This window comes from Lethenteron reissneri, chromosome 48 (assembly GCF_015708825.2).
Source record: "Lethenteron reissneri isolate LAM-NWPU_2019-01 chromosome 48, ASM1570882v1, whole genome shotgun sequence".
In the NCBI taxonomy this organism is placed as follows: domain Eukaryota; kingdom Metazoa; phylum Chordata; class Hyperoartia; order Petromyzontiformes; family Petromyzontidae; genus Lethenteron; species Lethenteron reissneri.
In genome coordinates, this window is record NC_083826.1 from 1929592 (window position 1) to 1950407 (window position 20816).

Here is a 20816-nt window from a genome sequence, read left to right on the forward strand (position 1 = left end):
CGCCGTATGTAATGGGTGCATGGGGACACTGCCCAAGGACTGCAGACCGGCAAGTTCAATATGTACGAGAGGGTAATTGTGACGTCTGTTCGCGACAATAAGCCCGACTCGACGGGAGGCAACAGAGTGGCTCACGAGTAAGCGGCGCTCGCAAGCTGTGAACTCAGCCACCTCAGTTTGATTCCCGGCCGCAGCCAACATTCGTGGCAGGTGAGACTCAAAAACCGCTGCTTTCGCGCCCATTCTTCGCCAACCTGAGCTGAGCAGGGTGGTGAAGTATGGCTAAACAAACCCCCCCTGCCATGGCCGTAGAGGTCGCAACCGGGTACCCGATACCCGTACCCTACCCGATACCCGGCTACCCGTACCCGGCCGGGTACGGGTACCCGTTTGCGACCCTGGTGCGGCCGGGTACGGGTACGGGTAGACCGTGAGTCACTGGTGAGTAACTGTTTGTCACTCATTTCCCAACGTCTTGTCTCTTCTCACAATTCAAGTTCCTAGAATCAACCCACCCGCGCCTGCAACATGGCTTCATCCCAGAGGTCGCAATCAGGTACCCGATACCCGTTTGCGACCCTGGTGCGGCCGGGTACGGGTAAGGAATCAAAACCCGTTTGCGACCTCTGCATGGCCGACAAGGCGTGGGCAGGTCTTCGTCCGGCACTGGAGTAATATAAGACTGTAAGTTATTATTAATATTATTATTACAAATAAAACATTCGCCCGCGTGTGGTTTTCTTTGGTGATGTTTAAGACGGATTGCAGGTTGTAATCTGAGTACATGCCTCAAACGGAGCGGTGATACTGATTTAATGGTTTGATAGCCTTTGATAGTCTCACTGCAATAGCATCAATCATTTGCAGCATTGGAATGAATGAGTGCAGTGTCTGTAATCAAGTTACTCAGGGCAGTGATTGATTCGTGATCCTATATGGGTCGAGAACTCCATTCTCTTAGTCAGATTACTGTTGCTTCGTACTCGTTGATTACTTTTACACTTCACTTAATTTAAAATATGGATTGATATATTATTGGTTCTTTCGGTAAAGTCACGTAGAAGGGAAATAATAGAATAATAAAAATTAAAAATGAAATTCTCACGACGTCGTTTCGATTGCAACACAAGCAATCATCATCAGGTGTGAAAACAAATTCGTGAGAATTTAATTGTTTAATTTGTATTATTATTTACCTTCTACGTGACTTTACCGAAAGAACCAAGAATATGAATCCCTGCAATCACGAAAGCTTTAAATCGAAATTCTAATCAAAATGAATTGATGTGTTCAGTTTTTATTGTATTCGTGCGTGTGCACCACTGCCAATGCAGTATCGTCAAGTGATTGGTGTCATGTTGACAGACTGCTGGGGCAAGTTCTGCTCGTGAGCACCTATTAAGGGAAGCACTGTGCACAAGGAGATAGGTAGCTAGCCACCTTTGTCTCCCCGGTACTGATCTTTACACACTGCACCAGATACTCATTTAAGGCTGAGTCCACCCAGAGGAGGCTCAGGACTGGTTCAGATAATTGTCACCGGCCGGTGTTAGCAGTGAGCGGGAATCCAACTCGGGCAACTGGGTTCGTAGCGCAGCGTGCTAACCGCTACACTACCGTTCAACACGCACACCCACACCGCCTCTCAGACTCTCCCCAAAGTCTCTCTGCCATGCATCTAAAAATGCAACATGTGGCAGTGCATACTGCGCGTCTCTGTGTATAGCGGCTGAGTTTATTGCCCAGATCTACACGGATTTACAGTTTGCATGGCACGGCGTTAACGCACGTTTATAGGCAAGCGGCGCAAATGCTCTTTTACATTCCTCTACGTGAAAACACCGGGGCGTATTTTTTCACATTCGAGACAAATAAATGAATTTAAAATGTGCGCGCATATGGCGAGGCAGCTCTGTGTGTGGGTGTGCGCGTGCGGTTTGACATCGAGCTCTGTGTCTCCTGCTCAAGTGAGCGCTGCACGGTGCTAAACCCTGTGCTGGTGGCTCTGAGCCAATGGTGGAAATTCCACATTCTCACATTCCCATAGCGCGCAGCCGCCTCTCTGCACAGGGCAACAACCGCTGTTGAGTTCATACAAAGTGGTGCATAGTTTTATCCACCCCCGATGATAATGATGATGATGTTGATGATGATGTGAACTGGTCCTGGGTCCCGAATTCCCATCAGCAACTCACGCTGATCAACGTGGAGAAGTATGGTCAAGCTCCAAAGTTAAGATTATGGTCAAGCAACTCTCAGGAACTGATTGTAGTGGTGAGGCTTTCATCCAACAGTAGATCTATAAATCCCTGTAAATTAAGGAATGAATAATGATTAATGATAATGATGTTACTGCTGCTGCTGCTGATTAGAATGATGATGATGTTGCTGCTTCTGATTGACTGAATCAAACACTGCAGAGCATTTACATTCCACATTCACATGGCGGGGCCCAGGCCATCCTTAATGAACATCACTACCACCTCGTGCAGGCTCGCTGGGTGGACCCCGTTTAAACAAAAGGCATCGCGATGATGACAATGATAATATTGACGATGGCGTGGCGATGATTTAACACGTAGATTGCGGCAGATTATTTTGTGTGTTTAGTTTGTTGTCCTTCCTCCCGCACCTCCGATTAGCACGGTTGGCTACGTACGGTGCGAAAGAAGTTCACCATACACACGTTATCACGGTTTATAAATGATTTGTTGGGATAAGCCACGTGTTATCTGACCAAATCTATGTGGTCGGATGTTGTAGAGTTTCTAATGACAGGCAATCATCAACAATTCATTATGCAAATTATTATCCTAGTAAAATGATAATTGAACACATCAATGCATCACAAAGTGGATTATATAAATAACAGTCAAATAAAGTGCAGTCCCCAATGACTATTATTTGTATTATCTGCCCGACCTCTCTACGTGCTGTGAAGAAGGGTCGTTGCTCGCAACGTCGCCTATGCGAAGGGGTTCACCGTCTCCCACACTGTGGGCCGCACGGTAAACCACTCTCGTCTGGCGCTCCTTCAGCGGACGGCGGAGGAGGAGGAGCGAAACGACACCGACTCTCTCCTCCAGCCCTCTCCCCGTGGCTGGCAACACACCTCGACATTGGCACTTAGATCCTGAACATGCTGTCGTCATACGCACGAATACAATAGGCTACGAAGCAGGGCAATTGCCACTGTGTTACTGATGACTGTGTTGATGTGTGTTGTCGTTGTTGTTGCATTAAATCAATGTGATTACTGTACTATATTGGTGTCGAAACGGGTTTTTTTTCTGAGCAGCCTGAAATGGCTTCATTTAAAAAAAGTATTCACAAAACGTGTTGACTCCTTTCACAGTAGTCGCTAAATCTGCGATTACTGCTGTAAAAAGTCAATTTTGATGGGCGGATGTTACATAAACATTCAGAAAGCCAAAACAATTTATTCTGTAATCCATCACAGATTAAGATGTACTTGTGTGCGCAAGCGTTCGTGTGCTAGTGGGGAGCGGTAGTGTAGCAGTTAACACTACGCTGCGCTACGACCCTGGCTACCCGGGTTCGATTCCCGCTCACGGGCAATACCAGTGACGATTATTTGACCGGTTCTGGGCCTCCCCTAAGTCGACTCGGCCTCAAATGAGTACCTGGCACGGTGCGAAAAAACATCACCACTAGGGAGACAAAGGCGGCCGGGCGTGGTGCTGGCCACCCACCCCCTCGTGTGCCGTTCTTGCATTCATAGGTGCTCGCTAACGCACTTGCCCCAACAGTCTGTTACAAGCTACACGCGGGGGGGTCTTTGTTGGGTGCCAGGCTAGCGCACCGCACTAAGAGCCAACATTGGTGACGAATATGTGAACCGGTCCTGGGCCTCCCCTAGGTGGACTCAGCCTCAAACGAGTAACTGGTGTGGTGTGTGAACATCGCCACTGGGGAGACAAAGGCAGCCGGGCGTGGTGAAGCCGGGTAGTGAAGCTGGTTGATATATATACGAAGGCTAAAACATATGGAGAGTTGAGTGGTGGAGGAGTGCATACTTGAGCTAAGGGATATGTGGCCCCACGAAATTATTAAGCAAAAGAATATCCCCCTAAAGTGTATCTGTAAATACGTATCACCCAGTCATTGAATGAATAGTCCCCAGGACTGTGTAAACACTATTCATTGTTTCGTTGCTTTAGAAATTTACGGTCACAGCTAATCTTGTTTACATTCCTAGCTAAATTGTAAACATGGCATAACATAAACCTGCAACATACTAAATTATATTTTGAAAAAGTTGTTTGTATGAGAATATGTTTTGCAATTGTTTTAAAAGGTTTATTTTGACCGTGAGATCTGACTGATGCACACTTTAAGAGGTGATCTTCGTATTTGAGTGAATGAGGAAGACGTTACATTCACCGTAATTCACTTTTTACCATTATATTATCCAACCTCAACTTGTGTGTCATGTCTCAACTTGGTTCAGAATTTGCTTTTCCATCAAGCACAGTAATTTTACATGAAGCTTTTGTGACTGCAGGAATGCATATTCTATGTTTCTTTCGGTAAAGACACGGAGATAGAAAATGAAATAAAAATAATAAAAATAGAAAAATATATTTAAAAAAAACAAAAACTCACGACGTTTCGATCGCAACACAATAGCATTTTTAAAAATGTTAATTACTAAAATTTTATTTTCTATCTACGTGGCTCTACCGAAAGAACCATGGAAGAGTAATTTTACAGTTCTTTAGTATTATTTGTTGGTCTATTTTCGACTCGGAGAGAGAGTTGGAGAGAGGGAGAAAGAGGAAAAAGCCAAACAGATGCAGCGCAGATGCTGGGTCTTAGCTCAAATATTGGGGCCAAATGAGACTCAACGCCACAAATCAAGAATTTCACAAAACCAGACTGGCTTGGCCCTGCAGCATTATATAAGTTAAGTCAATGTGTGCCCCTGATTCAGATGAATGCGTGCCAGCAATCATCTGTGATGCTGGCTCCTGAGCCAGCGGTTGAAATTCCACGTTCCCATGGCAGACACCGAGTCCTCAATGCATATTTGTTGGTGTCGTTTACGATAATGTTGATGACGATTGGCTAAGTCAACCGAAGAAAGCGTTGTATATTTATATAATAATTACGAGCCCTTGTACATCCACTGCTGGATGAAGGCATCGCCACACCGTGTCAATAACGGCGGTTGTTTGACCATACTTCACCAGGCTGGTCAGTCAATGCGGGATGGTGGGAGTGCTGGTAGGAAATCTCTCAGGACCGACTCAGGTATTTCTCACCACTGATCTCTGCCATGTCGGGGAATCGAACTTGTATGGATCATCACCGATGATGATGATGATGATGTGAAGATCCACCTACCAGACCACGAGTGTATATTGCCTTCATGGAGAGTGATGTGGAGGGATGAACGTAGCGATTCTATTCCTCGTGGGCTTATCCAGGAATTGACTCTACCTCATCAGTAACAACTACAAAATGCGGATAACTCGCAGATAATAGGATACATCTTCAAGGCGACTTCTATTACATACCCCCCAAAAAATGTGTGGATAATAGAGAGTTGTTCCGTAAAGTTGGATGAAAAAAACGATGGATGGTAACAGAAATAAAGGAACTTGAATGGGAGTTTTTACATATTTCACAGATCCTGTGAATAACTGAGTTTCGGATGAAGAGAAGTCCGACTGTAATATTGTTGAGACCAAGGTCCCCACGTCAGATAGAGTTGTGTTTGCAGTACAGTTAAGTTTATATGTAACAAAAATAAATCTTCAATTGGAATCGGGGGCCATGCATGATGATGAAGGCATGAACACACACACAAACGGACATGTTACACACACACAAACACGCAAAGACAAAGATCCCCCGTATAACCGTAACAGACTCTTGGGGCAAGCGCTATTAGCGAGAACCTATGAAGGCTGGAACGGTACACACAAAGATAAAGACAAAGATCCTCCGTATAGCCTTAACAGACTGTAGGGGCAAGTGCTGTTAGCGAGCACCTATGAAGGCCGCAACGGTACACGATGGGGTGTGGGTGGCCAGTACCACGCCCGACCGCCTTTGTCTCCCCAGTGGCGATGTTTACACACCACACCAGGTACTCATTTCAGGCTGAGTCTACCTAGGGGAGGCCAAGGACCGGTTCAGATAATCGTCACTGGTGTTGGCCGTGAGCGGGAATCGAACTCGGGTGGCCGGGTTCATAGCGCAGCGTGCTAACCGCTACACTACCGCTCCCCACGGTACACACACAGACACACAACGAAACACACACACACACACAACGAAACACACACACACGAACACACACAACGAAACACACACACACACACGAACACACACAACGAAACACACGCACACACACGCTAATGAACCCAGCGACCTGAGCACAATTCCGGCCAAGAGAAACACGCACGTATGAACACACCATTGACTGGGGATCATCATTGCAAACGCAGCCCATTTCACCTGCTCGGCAACATTTTAAAAAGTGGTCCGAAGGCGATGTTTTTACCGATGGTGGTGATGGTGTACGAGGCTGATGCTGGTGAGACCCAGGCATCCTTGTCGAAGCTAGGGTTCGAAAATCTTTCAGCTATATTATTGCTTAACTAGTTCAGAACTCGAGAAACCAAGATGCGTCTCGTTGGCAAGAGTGACACGATGCAACAGTCGTGTGACCTGGCATGAGGAAGGAAGCCATAGCGAGGTTTGCGGCGGTATTAAACAGCATTGTCTGCGTTGGGCACGATCTCACTCAAATGTTATTCACATCAACCTACTACGTTATTCACATCGTTAGGAGAAAGGAGATGCGTGTTACGCCGCTCGTTTGGCGAAGGGTGCCTGGCCAGGTGGCTCAGCGCTCGAGCGAGTGGCTCACAATCGGAAGGTTGTGAGTTCACATCCTGGTTGGGGTGGGGAGGAGGGTTGACTCAGCCCTTCGTCGTCGCTTCTGGGAAAGTCGACGGTGGTTGTCTTGTGGGTTAAAACCCGCCGCCACCATGAGCACGGCTGGCTACGTACGGTGCGAAAGAAATTCAACATGTATACGTACACCATAGAAATGTGGAATTTCCAGCACGAGCTCAGGGATATGAAGAGGCGGTTGAGCACCTTCTAAATGCTAATTTTGAGCAGGAAATCATCTTGACTTTCGTTTGGCTCGTGAAGAAATAGGAGGGTTCGTGATGCGCGACCGTGCCCGGCGCTTGGCTCCGCCGTGTCGCACAGAGCAGACAGACGACTGCTGACGAAGAAGGTGAATCAAAAGCTCAAGAGTGTGGCAGAGACTCGTGGGAGAGGTGCACGCTCGACATCTCACTGATGGACAACACGAGCAACACGCAGAATAGATCAATGTACGCAGGATGGAGACGCGATTTTGTAAGTGGATGCAAAAAAAGTAAGTAAACAACTTTTAACATTTTGAAATTAGCAGGTAAGGCCCACTGAGCTGTACAGCTCTTTTTCAGAAGCGACCTGGCCACAAATGATAGCTCAACGAAGTGGCTTATCACGTGGACATTTATAGCAGCCAATTACTGTAAACGCGTGATGTTGATTCTAAATGATGGATGGAAAAATCCCAGAGAAAAATGCATGTGCCCACGGGGAAAGACACATTGCAAACTCGAAATATACAGCAGCAGGCGTCAGGGTCGGGATCGAACCCACGACCTCCTGTAGACCAGGCGAGGTAGTTAACATATCCTAGTCACCGTGATGATGATGAGAGAGAGAAACGCAAACTCAAAATATACAGCAGCAGGCGTCAGGGTCGGGATCGAACCCACGACCTCCTGTAGACCAGGCGAGGTAGTTAACATCTAGCGACTGTGGCGCTGGACACGTCGCATTAAGGGACGATGGCCTTGCGGGCAAGACTAACTAGTGAGTGGCAGCCAAAGAAGGCAACACGTCAAAGAGGACGCCGACTGGGGAGATGGAGCGACGACGCCATCCTTCAGGGCGTAAGCTAGCCGGATTATTGCATTGCGAGAGGAATGTCAATGGCTTGCGGAGGAGGACTTCATCCAGCAGTGGATTGATCATGGCTTAAGACGACGACGACGATGATGATGAAGAACGATGAACGCCTTCTCCTGCTGGGTTGTTTGTTGTTTTCGTTACGTCAAAACGAAAGGGACCTTGACTCTTTCCAGATCCCTCTGGTAAGGGGGGGGGGGGCTGGCGAGAGGCCGAACAGCGGAGGATTTCATGGAATAAACAGCGAACACATTCCTGATGTGAATTAGCGAGAGACAGCCGTATCCCCTGAAGCAAAAGCCGCAGCCTGCCTCGCTATGCATCTTATCCCTAAACCCTCTCTGTAGTTTCTCCAAATTTATCTCGATTCCATTGAGCCTTCGAACATCATTAAATGTGCCTATGTCTGCCACTATGATACCCAGGGCTCAAAGGTGAAGACACGAAGAATCTTCAAGAAGCCGTAGTCTGACTCTCTGAGCTTTGGGAATTATAAACGATGCCGTAAGAATCACAAGGATACTTTAGCATGGCTTTATAAGAGCTTTCATATTTCAGAGCGAACCCTACGAATCTCACAGGCGCCTCAATGTGGCTGACCTTTGGGATTTAACAGTGACTATAAGAATCTGAGGGGTGCCCTTCATCTGCGTGTCTGCAGCACAAATGCATCATATGCTGTGTGTGTGTGCAGGCTGCTGCACTTGCTTCCTGAATCGATTTAAGATGTAATTTAATCCATCTGCTACAAGAGGGATGTTGGACATTGTAAGAGTTAGCCGCCACCGCCCCTAGCCCAGCTGGCCACGCCCCTATCCCTTCTGACCACGCCCCTATTTCTGCTGACCACGCCCCTATCCCTGCTGACCACGCCCCTATCCCTGCTGACCACACCCCTATCCCTGCTGGCCACGCCCCTATCCCTTCTGACCACGCCCCTATCCCTGCTGACCACGCCCCTATCCCTGTTGACCACGCCCCTATCCTTGCTGACCACGCCCCTATCCCTTCTGACCACGCCTCTATCCCTGCTGACCACGCCCCTATCCCTGTTGACCACGCCCCTATCCCTGTTGACCACGCCCCGAGCCCTGCTGACCACGCCCCTATCCCTGCTGGCCACGCCCCTATCCCTGCTGGCCACGCCCCTAGCCCTTCTGGCCACGCCCCTAGCCCTGCTGACCACGCCCACTGCTACTGACCACGCCCTTATTTCTGCTAACCACGCCCCTATTCCTGCTGGCCACGCCCCTATCCCTGCTGACCACGCTCCTAGCCCTGCTGACCCCGCCCACTGCTACTGACCACGCCCCTATTTCTGCTGACCACGCCCCTATCCCTGCTGGCCACGCCCCTATCCCTGCTGACCACGCCCCTATCCCTGCTGACCACGCCCACTGCTACTGACCCCGCCCACCCCAACCACTGCTGCCAAACACGCTCCCCCCAAGTCCACAACCCCCACCACTACCCAACCAACCCAGCCGGACCCTGTATGCGGGGGGGAGGAGGGGCCTAAAGAGGGAAGAGCGGGGCCCAAGGAGGATGTGGGGTGGTGGCCCTCTCGTCCCAGGCCAACGGCGGCCCACAGGTGGGGAGGGGGGGGGGGTCCCGAGACCTCGGCCACGTCGAGACGCCCCCGAGGGGACGCTGCACCGAGGCCGTCAACTCACCCCCCCCCACGACCATCACCTCTGGCGCGGTCTTTTGTTGTCTGTGTACAACGGCGAAGCCACAGGGAGCCTAGAATAAAAAAAGAAAGAAATCGGTCCTGGGTCTCCTCTAGGTCGACTCAGCCTCAAATCGGAGTGGCGGGGGCGTAGGGTGGAAAATGCCGCCAATAGTTTAAGAAGAAAACGGATTGGTTTTACAAAATGATAGCATTACGTTGCGTGTGTGTGTGTGTTGAGCACTATGACCAGAAGAATTCGATACAGCGGTGGTGGCAATCGCTCACCTGCGAAATGAAACGTCACGGGAATGTTTGTTATGAGGGGAAATAAGGTACGTTTCGAAACGTAAATGGGTGTTCAGTTAGACCAGTCATTATCCTTTGAGGCACACGTTTCTAAGGTGGTTAAAATGCCCCTTTTTCCACCTCCGAAATATTGCCAGAATGCATCGCTTCCTGTCACCTGCTGACTTTGAGAGACTGGTCCATGCTTTTGTGTTATCCAGACTCGAATACTGCAACGCCTCACTGGCTGGGATAGCGAGCCAACTCGTGGGCAGACTTCAGCTCGTTCGCAATGCAGCTGCTCGAGTGCTCACACCACCTCCACCATTCCGTGAGCACATTACACCAGGTCCTCGTATCTCTTCATTGGCTGCCGGTCAAATTCCGAGTGGATTTTAAGATACTGCTATTAATCTATAAGGTTCATAATAAAGGTTTTTTTGGGTGAGATCGCGTACGTTAAAATGTGTCGGAACCCTCCACCACCCGACACAGTCAATTAGTAAGGGATTTGTCACGGAACCAAAACGCCACTTAGTTTACTACTTCAGCCCACCGGTGTGTTGGAGAGTAAATCCACAACATTTACTATTTGAGTAGTACGACGTTTCGCTGGTAATTACAACCAGCATCATCGGGTGATTTGCCCGATGATGGTCGCGAAAGGCTACGTGTTAAACCTTTACGGCTTTAAAATGGCTCGCCTCATATTACTTGCAGGAACTAATACGTTTCTATATAATCCATCAAGGTCCTTAAGATATTCTGATCTCTAACGGCTCAGCACTACCAGGGTCTAGGTTGCGCTCTTTTAATGATCGTGTTTTTGTAAGCGTGGCACCCAAGCTATGGAGCGGCTTGCCACTTGAACTCGGGCAATCAGAGTCAGTAGATATATTTAAGTCTGCTTTGGAAACGCATCTCTTCAAAGTGGCCTTCCCTCTCGAGTTGGGTCGGTTGCCATGGTTCTGTTTTTGTTTCCTGCTTTGCGCATTGGGATCCTAGGATGGTGTGCGCATTATACATCTGAATGATTATTATTATACTCGTAATTTCCTGCCATTTGTCATTCCACTGCTGGATGTAAGGTTGCCCTTGCCATATCAGTCACGTGGGTTTAACCATACTTTACCATGCTGGTTCATGCGAGATGCAGTGAGAGGGAATTGACTGAAGGAGGTGATTGGGCAGGTGGTGGTGAGTGGGAATAATATGAAGGTTATTGGGTAGGTGGCAGTGAGAGGGAATGAGATGAAGGTGATCAAGGGAAGATGTTCTGGGAAAAGACTTGAGAGGAAGGAAAAGAGGAGAGATGCGAGATGATGCTCAACATGGAAGGACGTGCGGATAGACGAGGTGAGCAGCAGCAGAAGAGAGAGAGACATTGCTCAGACCGCTCTGCGGATAGGACACTCTGTAATGAACTGAAACCTGAAAAGTTAAACGACAAAACGAACTTGATGTAATGTCTGTGTGTGTGTGTGTGCAGTCATTTGGGGGGAGCCACTTGGGTTCCATTCCCGCTCACGGCCAACACCCAGTGACGATTATCTGAACCGTTCCTGGGCCTCCCATAGGTCGACTCAGCCTCAAATGAGTGCCTGGTGCGGTGTGTAAACATCGCCACTGGGGAAACAAAGGTGGCCGGGCGTGGTGTTGGCCACCCACCCCTTTTGTGCACCGTGCCGGCCTTAATAGGTGCTCGCTAACAGCACTTGCTCCCAACAGTCCGTTAAGACTACACTAGGGTTGTCTTCGTATTTTTTGCAGTCATTCGTGACTGAGCTGCAACCATGAACCCATTGCCCACGTGAAAACCGGGGTTTAACCAAATCCGGACTCGAACCGAAGCCCTCAGCTGACGCCCGCTCTAGAGCGTCGCCCACGGCCACTGTGAAGCCCTCCCCCCCCGAGCCACGCGGCCACCTCAACACATCGCGCAGTTTTAACAAAAAATAAATCGTTGGGGAGGATGATGTCATTCGCCATCTGGCCCAGCGTGGTGTGTCTCTCTGCGGCTTCTCTCTGTTTATTTTGTGGGGAAGGGAGGGGAGGGTTTAAAACCAGTTACTGAGCACAGAACCCCCCCTCCCCCCCATGAAAACCCCCTCAAGCGGCCAGCAACAAACAGCACTGCAGATGATTTTGTAAGCGATAACGAGAGTGAACGCGATTGCTTGAATCGAGCGACGTTATTTGTTCGTATTATTTATGAGAGCGGCTTGGGGGGGGGAGGGGAGAGAAACGACGAGGGAGAGGAATTCCCACGGTGGGGCAGTGTGGGGGGCAGAGGCAGACAGAATACATGTGTCGTGGCCACCTGCAGTGTGACCTGCGGCGTGGTGAGCGAGTGGGTGCATGGGCCCAGCACTCGTCTCGGTCAGTCGACCCGTGGCACCTGCTGGGTCTGCCCCGTGACCTCCGGCCAGCGGGCGTTCCGACACTTCACGTGGCCTCAACGTGCACATACCCTGGCACGGGCGTCATGGTGACGTCACCGCCACTTAGTGGCGATTGGTTGTTGATGTTGTTGCGGGTGAGTGATGATTGGGCGGGCGATTGAGTGACTTGAACCCAAAATCTCAGCGATTTCAGTCAAATGTCACCGACACTTTACATCTTGCTTCGGTGACGAGATATTAACTACCTCGCCTTGTACGCAAGAGATTGTGGGTTCGATCCCGACCCTGAAGTGTGTATATTTGGAGTTTGCATGTTCCTCTCCCCGTCGTCGCGTGGGAAAAAAAAATCTGGGTCCTCCGGTTTTTTCCTCCAAATTAAGAAACACACGTTTAGAGTATTTGGCTGTTATACATTACCACGTGATAAGCCACTTCGTTGAGCTGTCATTTGTTTTACGCGCTCCCAGAAGGACGTGTGGCTGATGGAACACGTAAACTTACTTTTATTCATGTGGAGAGACATAGAGCACGTGGAGGAGGAGTATCGTCTGCTTACTTGAGTTCCGTAAATTCTCAATAAAATTAAAAGGACTTTTTAAGTCATACACCGATGTCATAACAATGATGCTCATTATAATGATGAATTATAATCAACGTGGAATCTTTCGATTTAAAGCTTTCGTGACTGCAGGGATTCATCTTCTTGGTTCTTTCGGAAAAGTCACGTAGAAGGGAAGTGATAAAATAATAAAAGTAAAACAATAAAATAATTCTCCCGACGTTTCGGCCACAACGCAAGCAGCCGTCCTCAGGTGAAGAACAGATCTGTAGGGAAGACAGCGTCTGAATGACGGCTGCTTGCGTTGTGGCCGAAACGTCGTGAGAATTATTTAATTATGTTTTATTTTTATTATTTTATTATTTCCCTTCTACGTGACTTTACCGAAAGAACCAAGAAGATGAACGTGGAATCTGTCTGCTCACAAGTCCACGCAGAGACATGTGCTCGCTACTGCAACGCGAATCCAACAGCCCCACCTGCAGATCTCTTTACACGGATTTCTCTTTACAAACTCCCCCGTGGTTGTAACATTCCTCTGCGCACACGTTTCGTAGTAATAGTTATAAATAATTTTGAAACAACTTTGGCAAAAGTTTTCTTGGCAGAGGCTGAGGTGCCCAAAACATTTCCTGCCATGTTTCAGGAGTACACGCAACTCTTACAAGTTTAATTTCGAGCTCCAAAAAAAAAAACCCCAACCATGTCCCAGAGCGCGCCTCCGTGTGTTTCGTTTAGAAGAATCTTACTGTACCGACTTTCTCTGCGAAATACTCTTAGTTTTTTTCGGTAAAGTCACGTTGGTAAAAAAATTTAATTAAAATTAATAAAAGTAAAATAAAATCACGACGTTTCGGAGGCAACACAAGCTTCCGTCTTCAGGTGGAACCGTCACAGCACGATTGCTGTATCAAGTAAAGAGAAATTCCAAGAGACCCGACCTTGTATATATACTGGTTGAGGTGGGAGGAGCCAGAGTAGGCCCCTGGATAGGAGTTTTTTTGTTTATCCTTTATATTAAGTTCGCTTGCGTGCTTGCTTGCTTGCTTACGACCGTGCAAATCTCTCGGTCGTTTTTTAACCCACTTCCCGTGATCCAATCGAGCTGACATTTCCCACACAGATTCGTTGTGCGTGACAATAAATTTTCGTGAAATTTTTTAAAATATTTAATTACCAATTGCTTAATGCTGGCAGACAATCATCTGACCCATAGGTGGCAGCCATCTCAAGCCAGAGGACGAGAGGACTCTAGCCGCCACGCATATAAAGGATTTAGAGTGAAAAACTTTGTTTTTACGGGTTAATTTTTATTATGATAAGGTTGGTGCGGCCGAGGCTGCTGCTAGGACTGAGCCTTTGTTATGCGAAAGTCGAAGCACGTCACCCGGGGTCGCTGCAACGCACGAGAAGACACGCGCACACCGCTGTTCCTCCAATCAGCACGGTTGGCTACGTGGGGTGCGAAAGAAGTTCAACGGCCGCATACACGCACGTGCACGATTGATTCGTTCGGTTCCTCAGGAGCCGTGGCGCATGTAGAAGCCATCCACGCGTCTAGACTGTTTAGACTGTTGTTGCTGCTGCTATACAAGCCCCTTTGTCGAGCTATCCTTTGTGGTTAGGTCGCTTTTTTAAAAAATTAACAAGTTCATACCTCAGTGGGCTTTGTATGGTAGGATCGGGGTGTTTGAGATGTATTGTGCTTGTCTTTGACTGATTTGTTCACCTTTCTTGTACTTTGCACGACTGTCGTGTTTGTGTAACGTTTGCTGTTGTAACATTCTTACCCGCCCCGACTGGACATCTGTGATAAATAAATAAATATCCTGATTCTGGTTAGCACAACGCATCACGGGCCTGGCGAATCCCATCGCTCATGGTTTCCATCACCCAATGTCTACAATCGATCATCTTCAAATGGAGCAGCTATGTTGAATGAAGTGTTGATCATCATCATCAGTAACAGCAGTCATTGTCTATCTACTGCTGGATAGTCTCCCGCATGCCATCGCATCAACCCATGCTCCTGCGATGCTACGACCATCCACAGCCCTCGCGTCAACTCATCTCAACCGCTCCGTCAGCTATCTGGACGCGTTCGTTCTTGGGCTGCTGTTCCATCGCCAGTCTCGACCCATCGGCCATCGTTTCTACCAGTGACGTTCCCTGTCGAAGCTCACTCATTCCCCGTCGTCGTCATAACGATGTCTCCCAGTTGCGTTTCGTCGCAAGATTCGTTTTCTCCTCTTTCTATTTCCAATAATTAATAATCTGTTCACTCTTCTTTGCGTAACTTTTCGGCGTCTGTTCCACTTTGTTGATTTCCATGTACAACAAGAGCTTGCTCGTCAGAATACAATAATTGTCGGAGGGACACAATTTGCACACACAGCTGTATAATACGCGTATATATATATATACACACGCACACCTTGGGCAACTTTTGAAAGCATTTCCGGATTAATGTGAAGAAATACAGATTTTATCAAGAGGAAGATGGAGTGCTTATGGAAGACTGAATTTCACAATGGAAAACAACACACCATTGGGCCTGAAGAGGGAAGCTTTCCAATCAGTTGATCGTGCCAGCGATGGATATGGATCAGAATGAATTGTTAAATATAATAAGTTAGGATTGGGGGGTGCTTTTGTGCAGTCATCGGTGACTGGGTTTAGACAGTAAACTCACCACACATGAGTTTCGCTTTCATCACACACGGCGTATAACCGCAGCAGTGTTTGGCGAGTGTACCTGACCACGGCCGATAGAAACTACCTTGACTCACCCAGCTACCTCCATTCATTGTTATTATTAATCCGTACAAAACGAATACCTGTAACCGTTATTCAAGCAATGAAAATCAGCGCAGGGATTTGTGAGAACGCAGAACCGTTGGCGGTGGCAACTGCTTGGGAAGACCTTCATCCAGCAGCGGATTGATCATGGTTGATGATAATGATGATGGGAACAAAACGCATTGCCCAGAGAAAGCCTATGCATATGGTTGAGAACTCTCCAACCCCATTGCAAGCATATCCTGTACACCTACTTGCTCTACTGCCTCGTACAGGCATCACACTTTTGCTGCCATGAAAATTTATACATTTCACATGTGTACGTATTTATTCCATGCGTGTGCTATTGGCATCGCGTCTCAAAACGAATGCATTTCCATTTGGAAGTCTCGGGAGTGAGAATTTGACCAAGAAACTGTTTTCCTCGGGCCAATAAATCAACTGAATTAAGTAGAACAAACACATATTAATTCAATTTCGCGAGGGAGGGTGTTCATTTCTCGTAGCTGTGTTGCAGCAATGGGTGACCCTGACCATCACCGCTCACCGATGGGAGAAACCTTGGGATTCGAATCCAAGATCTCAGTCGGCTTGGCTCGGGATTGCCTCTGACATTGGCACCAATCCGCCGAGTGACCTGGCCCCTCAAGGAATTCCGGAACGATGCATCGTACGACATGACGCCCTCGTGTCGGATCGAATCACAAAATCTTGCTCGATCGAGACAACCGAGGTTTTTTTATTCTTCGTTTTTATTTTTGTTCCCTGACAAAAAATATTTTCTTTTTTAAATGCCAGAAGTATGCACCAATCGAAGGTGCACATCAGTCGTGAATGTACCCGTGAGATAGAATTGCTTTGCTGATTGCTTTGCGCGGTTCATCGACGGCGCGACGGTTGCGTGATGGAGACAATGTGATGAGGTCGTTCATTCTTGTGCGTCTGACCGCATGGTGCGACACGACAACATCACCGCTTGTGACGTGGCGATGATAGGGTGCGGGGGATGGTGGGGGGGGGGGCTCGTGTCATGCTCCTGCTCTGTGAATTGCAGTGGATCAACGTTGAAGTGAATCTGTTATTGGTACTGGAGGCAGAGCCAGTGCTCGCCCCCGCCATAGAAACGTGGAATTTCCACCACTGGTGGAGAGCTGTAAACTTGAGGTTGAGGGCCTCCTCTGTGCTCATTTGAGTCGGATCTTAGAGATAAACAAACATGTATTTGGGAGAACTTCCCTGCGACGACTTGAACGGCTGCCTGCTTTTAAATTTTAAAGCGCCATGGGATGCATTTCCTGTTGCTTTGCGATCATTCTCCCCCACCTCCTGCTGCTCCCATCCCCCCTCCCTCCCCCATCCCCCCTCCCCCACCTCCTCCTGCCCCCCCCCCTCCTGCTCCCACCATCCCTCGCCCAACCCCCCCCTACTCCTGCTCCCACCCTCCCCCACCTACTCTTGCTCTCACCCGCCCCACCCCTGCTCCCACCCTCCCTCCCCCACCTCCTCCTGCTCCTACCCTCCCTCCCCCACCTCCTCCTGCCCCCCCTCCTGCTCCCACCCTCCCTCCCCCACCTCCTCCTGCTGCCCCCCTCCCTCCCCCACCTCCTCCTGCTCCAACCCTCCCGCCCCCTCCTCCTGCTGCCCCCCCTCCCTCCCCCCTCCCCCCCGCGCCGCACCTGGGAAGAGCTGCTTGGTGGGGACGCTGAGCTGCGCCTCGCGCGAGACGCTGTAGGCCACGTCGCCGGCACCGGCACCGCGCCGCTTCGAGCAGAAGCCCGTCGTCCGAGAAATTCCCTCGGGGAGATTCTCGAAGTCGAGGGATTTCAGCAGATCCACCGGCTCGCCTGCGAGAACAACAAAGACACAGACACAGATCAGCCTGGGGACTTGACCGTGGGTGCGAGGTGCTCGCTTGTGAGTGTGCGGCACGCGGCGGGGTGGGTGGCCAGCACCGCGCCCGGCCGCATTTGTCTCCTGAGTGGCGATGTTTACACGCCGCAGCGCCAGGTACTCGTTTGACTCTGAGTCGACCTAGGGGAGGCCCAGGACCGTTTCGGATAATCGTGACTGGTGTTGGTGGCCGTGAGCGACACTTTGACTCGGGGTCGCCGGGTTCGTAGCGCGACTCGCTAAGCGCACACACAGCGGCGATTTAAAACACAAACAGCAGTAAGTCCTCGCGTAACGCGTCCCGACGTGGTAACGGTGCGCGTTGTGCGAAGTGTTCCCCAATGTAAGAACCGCGTTATAGCAAAGACACGTTGTGTGAATACCGCGCGTTTTAAGCGAGGACTAAATATATTTATGTCAAACGCGTAGATTTTGGCAGCCAATGGTATAAGAATCATAATGACACTCGTTTAAGAAGCCGGGTCAGATGGCGTGATTATTCTGACTTCTCTTTCTAACTTCCTGGATTTTCCTGATGATGCTTGGCGCAGTTTCAAGTGGAACGTGGTATCTAATTGCTGCTAACTGTTGCCGTGAGAATTGTTCTTCAATTCACCGGTGGGATAGAACACTGACAATTGGCGTGTTGTTAAACGCTTGCAAATGTGACAGGTTTTTTTGGCAATTTCGGGTGGTGGAGGGTCTTTCAACACATATTTTGACAAATCATTACTTGGCCTAAGCCCAAACATTAATTATGTACTTCATTTAAATTTACTGAGATATTCCACCTGGAGAATTCCCTTGAGATGGAGCATCTCGTTTCCAAAAGGTGTCTGCGGTAATGACTGAGCACGCACGTGGCAAGAACACACACATTTTACAATCCCACAACATACAATGCGTGCATGCATGTACCCAGTCAACCACGTAAATGGTGCACACCACCGGTTCGTAACGAATGTACTCCAGCCGTAACAGCTGCAGATGCAGTGCGAATGGGTTTCAATCACAGATTTCGATGTCTTGAGACTGACGGCATCGCATCTGCGTGTCTCTCTCATCATCACCACGGTGGCTAGGAGATGTTAACTACCTCGCCTGGTATGCAGGAGGTCGTGGGTTCGATCCTGACCCTGACGCCTGCTGTATATTTGGAGTTTGCATGTTCACCCTGTGCTCGTGTTCATTTTTCTCTGAGTCCTCTGGTTTTTCCCTCCACATTTAGAAACATGCGTTTCGAGTATTTGCCTGATATAGATTTCCACTTGATATGCCACTTCGCTGAGCTATCGTTTGTGACCAGGTCGTTTCTGAAAGAGAGCTATGTAGCTCATTGGGCTTCACCTTAACTAAGTTCTTCAGAACTGATTTCCGTGCTTAGTTTGTTGTCCTTCCCCCGCACCTCCGATTAGTACGGTCGGCTACGTACGGTGTGAAATAAGTGCAAGATACATTATCTGGTGAAATAAAAACAACGTTCAATAGTTTTAGTTTTCCACAGCTCCACCCGACTTAATTTCAGTAAGCGAATCACGTGTTGTAGGCGAATTTGTCAATCGACTGCTGGATGATCACTTCCCCACGCCGTGCGGGTCCGTTGGGGCCTACACGACGGCCACCGTCACCTCGTCCACTGCCGTCGCCTGCGATCAAATCACCCGGCACACGCCCGGTCTCGCAAGCTTGGCAGGGATTTTGAGCCTGGGTGGTGATTGGATGGGCGGCCAACACGCATAAGAGCTCGGCGCGTTCGTCGTGAACAATGTGTCCTTAATAAATGATATCAGAGGCGACGTTTCAGGCAATGACCCTTCTTCAGGAGGCATAAATCATGGGAGGAAGAGCCATGGCTTGAAACGTTACCGCCACGCAGACGACATGGGACGGCACTCATCCAGCAGTGGATTGACAATGGGCTGTACATTTTTATTATAAATTATCTTGATAAGTCTCGGGACTACGTTTAAGCAGTGCAAGGGTGGCTTTGATGTTTAGCCAATTTCGTAGCACGTATGTGTGATGTTGGGTGTTCTTATTGTGGGATGCAATATTTATGAAGTATTAATAACGTGGCGAATGCGTGAGAGTAAATAAAACAGACATCCACTGCCTGTGCTTGATATTGCTCTTCGAAAGCACTCTGATGATCGCGCTGTAAATGAAATGGCTCTATGAATATTCCGCGGAGACTATTTCAAACAAATTGCGCCGCTTCAAAATATTCTGTTTACCGTGGACAACTTTAAAAGGTTGAGCTGTATACTGTTCGGTTGATAATTTACACTTGTTATGATGGGGAATTTAATATTTTTTTACGATTTGTGAACTCGTTTTTTTTCTTCTTCCATGTTACATTCGGCTTGTGTATCGCAAACATCCGCTCTCATTTCAAAACAAGTTGCGACCTAAACCCTCCGAAACTATAAATTAAGTAGGCGCTCGTGTTACGTAACAGTGGTGAAATTCCCCGTCCGCAATTGTGAATGGCAAGCGGTGAAGCTTCGCACCAATTCATAGAGCAACCCCCCAGAAGAAGATGTCAAGGATCGACTTCCAAGTCACTTCAATCTGCTTCTCTGACCCAACACTGATGGCGCTCCACCATGACACAATCGAGCTAAACGTGTTTTAATTGCTCACACACGCCCGACTAGGGTGGTTTTTGTCGACCGAACCTCATCAAAACCATCAACTCACCGCACTTGGAACTTGGTTCAATCATCGGTGGCTGATACCCAGATTCAACCCCAACAACTCGGCGAAATGCTTACGCGATAATAATAATACAAATATTAGGATCAGAAGTGTTATTTAGTGTGTGAATAGTTTCTGGAAATGGAACGTAAACATATGCAATACAAGAATGAAGATGTACTTAAGTAACTATGCACACGCAAGCACAACGTGTTTATATCTGTGCAATGTTCCCTCGACTGCGAGTGCAAAGGTCAAAGGTCAAAGGTCAAGTTCATATCTTCTCCAATGATCGTGATCTTCATCATTAATCTTGAGCAGCACCATCAACTGCAGAATCTTTCTATCTGCAGAATCTATCTGCAGAACTTATCGACAGAATAGCTATCAATATCTATCAATTGCTATCAATATCTATCAATATCTATCTAATCTACCTGCAGAATATACCCAGTGCCAGTACAGCAACGCCACTTTGCGGGATGTCAGCGGTGGGCTCCGTGAG

The 20816-nt window shown here is 48.5% G+C and overlaps 2 protein-coding genes across 3 annotated transcripts in view; one reads left to right on the forward strand and one right to left on the reverse strand.

Annotated features, from left to right (window-relative positions):
- LOC133354779 (collagen alpha-1(V) chain-like) overlaps positions 1–20816 on the reverse strand; it is a 278739-nt gene that overhangs the window by 237085 nt on the left and 20838 nt on the right. For both annotated transcript variants that reach the window (XM_061571899.1, XM_061571897.1), the window contains exon 2: positions 17401–17568. In XM_061571899.1, coding sequence (XP_061427883.1) covers positions 17401–17568 — 168 coding nt within the window. The remainder of the gene's footprint in view (positions 1–17400; positions 17569–20816) is intronic.
- The window catches only part of LOC133354780 (uncharacterized), a 417798-nt gene that overhangs the window by 169758 nt on the left and 227224 nt on the right, over positions 1–20816 (forward strand). The gene's annotated exons all lie outside the window — the stretch shown is intronic.